The 10,623-nt window shown below is 30.4% G+C and overlaps 1 protein-coding gene across 1 annotated transcript in view; it reads right to left on the reverse strand.

Moving 5' to 3' along the window:
• LOC106458129 (neuropathy target esterase sws-like) overlaps positions 1–10,385 on the reverse strand; it is a 21,562-nt gene extending 11,177 nt beyond the window's left edge. Inside the window, exons 1-5 of the mRNA XM_022384281.1 lie at positions 10,209–10,385; positions 7,452–7,533; positions 4,768–4,862; positions 2,110–2,189; positions 688–825 (exon numbers count right to left, since the gene is read on the reverse strand). Coding sequence (XP_022239989.1) covers positions 688–825; positions 2,110–2,189; positions 4,768–4,862; positions 7,452–7,533; positions 10,209–10,325 — 512 coding nt within the window. The 5' untranslated portion in view covers positions 10,326–10,385. The remainder of the gene's footprint in view (positions 1–687; positions 826–2,109; positions 2,190–4,767; positions 4,863–7,451; positions 7,534–10,208) is intronic.
• Between the last annotated feature and the right edge of the window lie 238 nt (positions 10,386–10,623).

Raw genomic sequence — 10,623 nt, forward strand, 5'->3', positions numbered from 1 at the left:
GCGCTATTTTCCGTAGATACGCCCCTGTCTGTTACTGTGTAAATTTCCAATAAGTTGATTTTACAGTTATGAAAAAACAGTAAGCCTTTTAACATGTTATACTGTTTGTGAGGATCTGTGATGATCACACTCACTCAAAAATGTTTCCCAAACCATAAAAATAAGCTATCAAAGAAAACCTGTCAGTAATAGTTCAGAACATAAACCATTCAATAGGCAAAAATTTCTTGTTTTAAAAAAACTTATAAGTATTAATGATTTAGTAAAGTCAAGTCATAGAAAGCACCAACTTAAAAAAAATGTTCTTGCAACTAGAGATCTTAGGAAACTTTTATATTGGAATTAAACTGGATGAAATTACAAACTATTACTATTTAAATATTAAACACATTTCTTAATTTATGATAAAAATATACATTTGTTAGTGTAAAATTTTACACTAATGTTGAAAAATGACTGTTAATGAAAGAAGTTGTTCATCCAAAATTTCATATGCTGCAAGATTATTAAGATTCGTGTTTTGCAGTTATTGATGCTACAATCCATCACTTTCCCTCTATTACCATATTAGGTGTCCATAACCCTTTGTATGAAAAGGTATGAAAACTAAATTTGTTTATTCAATGATACACATTATTTGATGATGCAGAAACTAAAATTCAGAACTAAAACAAATGGTAATCTTACCTAATGCTCTTCAACATATAGATAACTTCTGGAGGTAGTCGTGTTTCTCCCTGGTCACTGATGTCTTCCTCTAGAAAGGCTTGTGATGGTTCCTTTACCTGTAGGGTCAAGGGCTGCTCTCTCTTAATACGGAGAAGCCTTAAAATAAGGATTTTAGTTGTTTTTCCAATTCTTTCATGTGTGTATACAAATATCCATGACAGAGCATTAACTTTTATTAATACTATATTCAAACATTTCTAAACTACTTAACATCAAACATATCATATCAACAGATGTATGGTAAATTGAATGCCACATAGGAATAATTTCCACATAACACATCGAAGGCATTACTTTTTATAAAAAAAACAAAATAAGAATTAGATCTGTAGAAAAAAAAAGTGATTTTTTTAATCCATGTTTGTTTGTTGTTAAGCGCAAAGTTAAACAATGGTGCCCACCACAAGTGTCAAAACCCAGTTTTTAGTGATGTGAGCCCACAGACTGACCGCTGAGCCACTGGGGGGCAATATTTCATTTTTTCAGAAAATTCACATTAGAACCTAGTGTCTTCAACATCAATGGTTAGGTAAAAAAAATATTTTTTCTTATACTAATGAGGAAAAGCTAACATAATGTAAACAAAAACTTCATTTGCAAGTGTAAATATATAAATATCAATTTATACTCTTTCTTAAATGAAAAGCAATGTTAGCACTTTCCATTTCAGTTAATTACAGATATATCCTGGAAACTTTACCTCTCATTTTTACACTTAAAGAAGGCTATAATTTAGTAAACATATTTCCAATGCATACATTTCCAACTACATCTAAATATTTTGTGTGGACATAAGATATATATACATGCATATACATATATATACATGCATGTTCAACTTTTTTTTTATATATTTCTACGTATAAAACTTTAATATCATATCATAAATCGAAAGTAGTTAATAAAACATAGTTATTTTCTCTGATGAAATGGTACGTAGTTTTTAATGACATATTCATCTGTATTTTCATTTTTTTTTATGACATATGAAAATGGGATTGATCATTTTGACAAATATTTACAGCAGACATTTTTCTCAAATTTTTAACCATTACAGAAAACTACTTTATTGCATTAGACAATAATGCTCAGCCATGACTGAATGACAGTTGTAGTTAGTACCAGCTTCAGGCCTCACTTGATAAACATTGGTATAAGTTCACAAACAGGGATTTCTAACTCCACCAAAAAACTTAATTGAAAAGATTTTCCGCTTTCAGTTTGTCAGACTAAGAGTTTTTTAAAATATGTTTTTATGAGCTTATTGGTTGAGCTGTTACAGAAACAACTGAAATAATGTTTTTTTTAAATATAAATATTTTCCAGACTGTAGAAACCATATAAAAACACCTAGCACTACCTACGCTGAATCACATCTACCTTTTAGCAAACCGTAATACCACTTGTCGTTTTTTAAGTCTAGTTCTTCCCCCAGTAGCTTCACGAGAAAATGAACGAACCTGAAACAAGCAAATGTATAAAGGGATTACAGAAATTAAATACTAACAAATGGATTCTGTTGGAAAGGTCTTTTAAAAAGATATAGAAATTATAATCACTCTGATATTAAATAACTTAGATGCTTTTAAGTATAGTAACAAATATAGAAAGTAAGTAAAGGCTAAAAAAAAAACTCGGAGAATATTTCTTTATACTTCGAAATATTTTTGGTCAAATAAATCTAAATGAAATTCTCCTTGAAACAAGCTATCAAGATACAACTAAAATTTGAATACAGCAACATTTATTTTTTTCCAGCAACGTGCCATTTAGAGGGTCCAAAGAAATATTTAATAAGCTTTTAAAGGATTTTCCAGAGACACACAAGGCTTGACTTTTACTTTTCAAGGCAGGAAAAAGACAGAGAAAATTCAATTTAACTTATCATTATTTGTTTATACAACACATATACATTCTGCTTTCAGTAAACGATTCAAATGTGTAGTTGTTTCCCAGCTCCTGAAGCTATGTCAATCTGCTGGTACAGTGAGTGATGCAGTGTCTTTTTCCAAGGTGGCACATTTTGCTTTAATTTCTTCAGCAACTTCCTATGTGCAGCCTCCTTCTTCTCATCAAAAAAGTACATGGAATAGCAGTGATTACTCACTTACTTGGAAGTGATACTTATTTATGAGGAAGCAGCAAAAGGCTTGTTTTCTAGTATTAAGGTTTTTTCAAAACAAAACACTTGAGAAACAAGTGTATACCGGTGAGGTGATTTTTGAAGTAGTTTCTTAGTGAATGAAACAAGGCTGTTTTTGCAGTTATCATGAAAGGCAAGGGTCAGTCGATACTGGGGGCTTTCTTTCCTTTGAGTGTGCAATAAAATTTGCAGCAACAAAGTCAAATTCAATTTTATAGTATAACACATGTTCAGTTTTTGCAGACATATCAAGGGACAGCAATACTTTTGTTGGATACAATTTCTCCAAACAGCTAAACTGAAAGTGACAATTATTTTTTTACTAGATTTATTACATAAAAAACGTTACTGAGACATATACACAATTTCAGATGATTCCTTAAACAGAATATTATTGAGTGACTCGAACTGTACGTGACACAAAAATGACAAAATCTGTCTAGCTATGTCACATCTTTGAACATATGTCTGTCAATCGTGGATACGGGGGGGACTTACAATGCTAGAAACCAGGCTTCGATACCCACGGTGGGCAGAGCATAAATAGCCATTTGTGTTTTGTGTAGCTTTGTGCTTTGCTACAAACAAACAAACCCTTTATGAGGAAATCCCACACCTAAAAGAGACTTAAATTGACTCTACAGTGGTACTGCGAGTTATAATCCCCATTTCCCAAAGGTGTTAGAAAAATCATTTGCATTCATCATGCACTCTTTTTCATATTATCACATTTTTAAATTGGTGGGAAACCAGTAACTGTTACAATGTTGAATGCACTTCTGAACAGACTCGGGTTTGTCAACTGTCCAATTGAATGGACAGATTCCTCAAACTGTCTATTTTGAAAAATACCTCTCCATGATTTTTTTCATTTGTACATTAATATCCTAAGTATAAGAACAAGTCATTTACTGCTAGCAGGTAAACTTGTAACTTTACAAAGTGAAATTTAGTAGACTAATGCATTACATACATGGATATGGCCTTGGAATGAATCAGACTTAATACTCATGCCACGACCTCCAAGTAGTAAAAAACCTAGTATTTTATCGTACTACAATATTAATAGCCATAAAGGCAGGAGGAAGAAGTCCTAAATGTACCTGATTGTTCCTGGTATGCACAAGAATTGACCTGAATGCCAATAAAGAATTCAAGCAAAATTGCAAAATTCACGATGGACAAGGAGTAAAAAGTAATAGATATTAGGTTGATGGACAAACGAAAATTTTTCATGGACATGCAGTTTCAGAATACACAAACTGTAGCTTAAAGCTATTTAAGATAGACAAATGTAGTTTCACATTAGAATTTGAAGCCATTCAAGAAAAAAAATGGTAACTTAGATTTATTTTGATTTTTTTTTCTTTGGTGGTTAAAAGGTCGGTCAATTTGACACTTACATTCGCTAATATATTGTATTGATGGTCTCATAAAGCTTTGGCTATTTATAATAAGAAAATATTACCTTCAATGACCCATGATTCTGTGAACAGTAACTATTATAGTTTGTTTGTTTGTAATTAAGCACAAAGCTACACAAAGGGCTATCTGTGCTCTGGTAACGATGGGTATCGAAACTTGGTTTCTAGTGTTGTAAGTCCGCAGACATACTGCTGTGCCACTAGAGGGCAACTATTATTGAATATTTTATTAGAGTCATCCAGCAAATCAGTAATAATTTCTATATAGACACACATTTATAATGGTGGTGTTCTTTTCTATTTACTGCACCAAATATAAACCTTCAAAAATAAGTTTTATTAACATTAATAATTATTTCCCCTGCACCACTTAATGATTTGTCTGTTAATTTACATCTTATCATTTTTAAACAAAGACCTTTTTTTAGAATAACAATTGCATTTTTTATATTACTTAAGTAAAATCATTACCTTTCTGAGCATTTTTCTACCATAAAACAAAACTTTGTCTCTTTTTCTGAATCTTGGTCTCGAAGGATCCATCATTCTGGCAGTGACTTTTTCAACTAAAACAACATTATTATTTATTGCATTATTATTCTGAAACACTAACTTATATGGTGGTCAAAAAGTAATTTAGTTGGTCCTTGAAGATATGCCTTCCAATGAAAAAAAAAAATTTTTCCTTCCATACATATATGGTTAAATTCAATGCCTGAGTTATTAAATTGCAATGAATCATGTTATTAAGGACAATTCAATTAAAAATTATAAGCAAAAGCATGAAAGCAAAATTCCAGTATCATTATGTGCAAATAATTATATACAATTCATAGGTTTAGAATTTGTTACATTAACAAAAAATGCAAACTTCAAAAGTGAAAAAAATTTCCATTTAAATAGTAACAGAGAAAAAAGAAAAAAATAGGATCATACAAGAAAGCACACATAAACGAAGGTCATTAGTATTCCTCACAAGAAATATATTTATTTGCTTTATCTGGTGTAGATTTCAATATATCTTATTTACTGAAATTTTAAATGGTAAGCAAGATTTAGGATTGATCCAATGAGCAACTACAGTGTATGAAAAAAAACAACAACAATTAATCCATACAATCAACTTAATAATAATATATCATTTTTTTACTAAACATCTAAGAATTATCCATTTTTTTGCTAAATGTTTAACAAAACATGCTAGCAACTAAGTCAGTTTCTTTGACTTATGAAATGTATGATGGGTTATAAATGATTTCCTTTCAAAAACATGTATTGTTATTTAACTAGTTTTCAACTGTAATATTGTGGTACTGGCAGATAACTTACAGATTTGTTGAAATCACAAACTTGATAATTTGGTTAAAGAAAAAAACAACCAAATAAATATGTTTTGACTCATTCAAACAAAACTTTTGGAACTATCACTTATTTTAGTTATTAAAATAAATAATTTATACTAAAATAAACACAAATCCCATCAGGAAACTTTTAATTTCAAGCTTCCACATACACGAATAACATAATTTCCTAGGTTTAAGTGGTATTCAATTAATTAAACAACAATTAACCTACACAAAATCTAAGAGCTAAAACAGCTAAACCACTAACTACTTATTGTATAATTTTAATTCCTTTTGTTCTGGTTAATTGTCTTAAATTCAGATTCATTAAGGCTACATTGTTTCTTCCCACATTGGTTACTTTACATAAACTAATTTCTTATTTGATTTTCTATAATGTACAAAAATCATTCAGAATTATGCTTTCCATAATAATTATAGCTTATAGTTCTTATTTTGATCCAAACACTACAGAGCTATAACATACTATTGTTCAACATTATTAAAATTCAATACTTTAAAATATGCCAAGATTCAATTCACAATTTCAAAAATATCAGTAAAAAATTCATGCCATGTACAATAATAATTTCCTTACTACAAGTAGAGATACCCACAGAATTACAGTTCCCAGCCATGGAAGTGTGTGAATTTGGAATCACAGTTGAGAATATATGTTTCCCATAAACAAAATATTAAATTAATATAGACCAAAAAACAAATGAAAACATCTACAGTACTATTACATGTTGAGTTGTACTTCAAGGCAACCATACTCCCACCAGTTGTAAATTGGCTATAAAAATCTTGATGATTGCTAAATCTTTCCACTGCTATATGGAACCAGAGAGCAAATGTTAGAACCAAAAACAAGGTGTTAGTGAGATCCTACTGAACCAATAAGGACTGGTAATACATCAAACTTTAGCTCTTTTCATGCTCTACTTTGGTCTGGTTGGTTTCATTGGGTCCTGAAGCATTTTCATTTGAAACACACAAACAAAACTTTAAACCCATTAATAAATACTTCTTAGTCATTGAATTTGTTGAAACAAAACCATACAATAAATTGTATGGCCTGTATTGCATAATGTATAAACAATATAATATATATGTCTGCCCAATTCTAACTGACAACATGTCAAGAAATGAATTGAAACTGAAAACAAAAGATACATTGGCTTGGCAACAGTCTGTTCTACATCATATCACTGAGCATCAACAGACAATATGTTGGTTTGGCAACCTACATCGTATCATCGGTCATTAATAAATGATAGGTTGGCCTGGCAACAATCTGCCATATGTCATATTATAGTTTACTTTACTTTAAAATCAATGAAAATACAACATCTCTCATTTACTTTCAGAGGTACCTATGTAAATCCATACTTCATTTTTAACATTTCATTTATGAATATCATATGAATTCATGCGTATGGATAGGTATTAAATTTAAGTATTGTGTTAGAACTACATTGTATCTCACCTTACCACAGGTTTCACACAATGTCTCAGTTTACCAGGTAATGTGATAATTTGATATCAATCACTGACATTTTGTTAGCATTGTTCAAATGAAACAATTGCATGGTGCAAAAGGTCAATTTGCAGGTACAATTATTAATTGTTTTTCATTATTTATTTAATACATAATTGCAATTGTAGTGTAAATTCACTAATTTTTGACAGTGGAACCCAATGGTATGTAATTTTTTTATTTTCACTAATTAAAAATCAACAAAACCCCCACTACAAGTTAAACATAAAGTACATAAGAAAATGTAATAATAATGAAAATTTCTTACTAACCTTTGGTCTTGATATTACGAAAGGCATATATAAACCACAAAAGGCCTGCTACAGAAACTATAGAAACTATTATTATTGTCACCTGTAAGAAGAAAACAGATCTCCATATTACAAAAACTTACACTGGGTACAAAGAGCAGTAAAAATAACCACTAAAAGTTCTAATTATAATATCTGTGTTACTAATATTCCAACATTAAGATAAATAAGAATTTTTGACAAATCATATAATATTGCACAAATACAAAATATGTAACTTGCTTTGAATGAAATTTAACCAAAGACCATCAGCTTACAGTAACATTATTAAACTAATGCTTTATCAACTGAACTACAAAGGCATCAAGTCCCAGGCAGACACAAATTATAAATTACTATGGGATATCATTGGGTCTTTTGGTCCATGAATGATGTCCATGCTCCCATCTCCCTCAACAGAAAACTAACCACTACATTCAGCCATTATTCCAAAATATTTATCAACCATTTTTTTTAACTCTTGTAAAATTCCAGTCTTCACAAGTCTAGGAGAGTGTGCTATCACTCTCTATACAGGGATGACATGGACACCCTTATTAAAGCAATACAAAAGCAATCTGGATTTTCTTCTCTACAGCTCATCAGAAGCTAGATATGAAGAGATACCAGGCATAGTCACTCTATCTCCAGTGTACATGTTACCTTTCAACCATCCAGAGCATCCCCCCAGTCAAAACCGAGATTTCTTATTTTCAACTTTCTTCAACAGGCCTAGCACCTACTTAGTTCTAAAAGTAACTATCATTTTATCATCACTTGACTACTTATTTTATTCTATGCAAAATTTATAAAGCTTTAGAATACACTTTATAACCTAGTAACTCATGTATGCCATCTTATAAAAAAGTATAAAGAAAAAATTTATCCTAAATAAAAAAGCTACGTAGGGCTGGCTACTGAACTTGAAAAAAAGGAACCAAACAAGATACGGATGGAAGTAGACATATCACTTGATAGTCTAATGATCACATGGCAGATTAAGCTGTCTTGACTTTACATGAGGAATAAAATCCCTACTTTACTGGCTTTCTCAGTACTCTAAAATAGACATAAATGTAGTATTTCAAAGTTAACTAAAAGAAAGGTTATAATGATGAAAGCTGAGATTCTATACAAACACCATCTTTGGGCTTCTTCAACATTCACTGCTTTGATTTTTTGGGGATAATAAGGGACACTTCTTGAACTAATGAAAACATAATTGATCTATTTCTTTTTTCAACAGATATAAAACTGCAGAAGTAGAGCAGTAAATGTTAAAGAAGCTCAAAATTTATACAAAAACTCCTGTGTAAGCACATTATCTTTCTGATGAAATGCAGAAGCACTTAATTTTATCATCATCTAAACAGCATAAAACCACTAGAAATCTTTAGGAATAGGATACCTCATGGTATGTATTATATGCATAGCCAAAACAAACACATTTCTGCAGGGATATTGAAAAATATGATTATTATGTACCATAGATTCTATGGCACAATGCACACATAGAAACAGTTATCATACCATAGTTTCTACAGCATAATGCAGCAAAAATATTAATAATCTTAAATACTTCAATTAGATCACCCTTGTTCTTTTTCTTTTTAAAAAAAGAACAAGTTAAAAGATCTCAACCTAATATCATACGATAATCCATCCACCCCTTGGAATCATCCAAATGACTCTCCTTAGAACCCTTTCCAACAACTCAATGTTATTCATAAAATAAGGCAGTACTCAACACGAGGCCCAATTATTGCCTTATGTAATGAAACTATAGCCTCTTTAGACTTCTAGTTAATATTTCTAAACAACAATCCAAAATTCTGTTAGCTCCACTACTTTCAGTAAAAGAGTTGATCTTATTGAAACTTACAGTCTTATCTGCAAGGTTTTATAGGATAAAGATTTCTTTTTTTTTTCTTTTTTTGAAATACTGTATATTCTACAGACACCAGTACACAAGTTTAATATTTTGAAAAAAAAAAGACTTTATAGACTCCAGTCAATGCACTTATTTTTCTAATAGGGTGATTATGTAATGAGTTGCCATTATCTATTCTGGAGACTAACACTCTGAAGGAGTTTAATAGGAAATTAGTGACAAAATTTTGAAAAGTAAATGGTGAGTTTAACTTCATACTCTTCCCAAAGATGGTTGTGCAAGAGTGGTCTTGAATGACCAAGTAGTCTTTTGTTATTTATAAACTACGTTAAAGTTGCAAATAGTTCTGCTTCTCTCATACTTTTCATATCTTTTACTGAAAGCCATACTAAATCTGTTAAGCATCTAAGGCACCTTTACTTGTACAGAAATAATGTTATATAATTAAAATGACTTTGGAAATTATAATACATATACAAAATTATCATTTAGCACCACGGTCAGTGAACACATTATGTGAAGGACTATTACTCCAATAGTAATTAGCACTGAATCTTGGAAGAAACACACAAATGCAAAGCATTAAATTCTATGGTAGTCCTCAAAGTCTAATCATTATACTATATTATTAATAGTGTAGGTGTACTACTACTAGTAATAGAAGTAATAATACATCTGTAGACTTTGTACTAAAGTAGAACTAACAGTACTAGTAGTAGAAAAAGACTTCAAAAAGGGTTAGTTAGACTTGTACTTTAGAGAAAGTAACTTGTTATTATTATTAACAATGTTAGGACTTGTGTCTTGTTTATGACTCCAACATCGTAGATACATCTTCGATGAATTACCAAATAATTCTGTAAAACATAGGTCAAACTGGCAGGCCAAGCTTTATACAATATCGTGTCCCAATCAAAAATTCCTGCTTCGTTTAAATAATCCATTGGATTTGATATATAACTCATTATATGGTTTTCTCTCCACAATGTTGAGATCAAAGTTGATTTTGATAGAGGGCAACTTCAATACTGTAGCACTCTCTGTAGTTGTAAATTATAGAACTTTAAAAATGCTCTTTGTTGGTAGACTATTGTTTTTTATTATTATTTATTTATTTTGAAAAAAGAAAAACATCATTTTCGTTCGTCAGTTTTATTTCTTACTATCTTTCACGAATCTACTCTTTGATCTTAACTCAAAATCTTTCTATAGCTCAGATACAATGTGAAATAAAGAAATATATATATATGGTTTGTTTGTTTG

Source organism: Limulus polyphemus, unplaced genomic scaffold (assembly GCF_000517525.1).
Source record: "Limulus polyphemus unplaced genomic scaffold, Limulus_polyphemus-2.1.2 Scaffold419, whole genome shotgun sequence".
In the NCBI taxonomy this organism is placed as follows: Eukaryota; Metazoa; Arthropoda; class Merostomata; order Xiphosura; family Limulidae; genus Limulus; species Limulus polyphemus.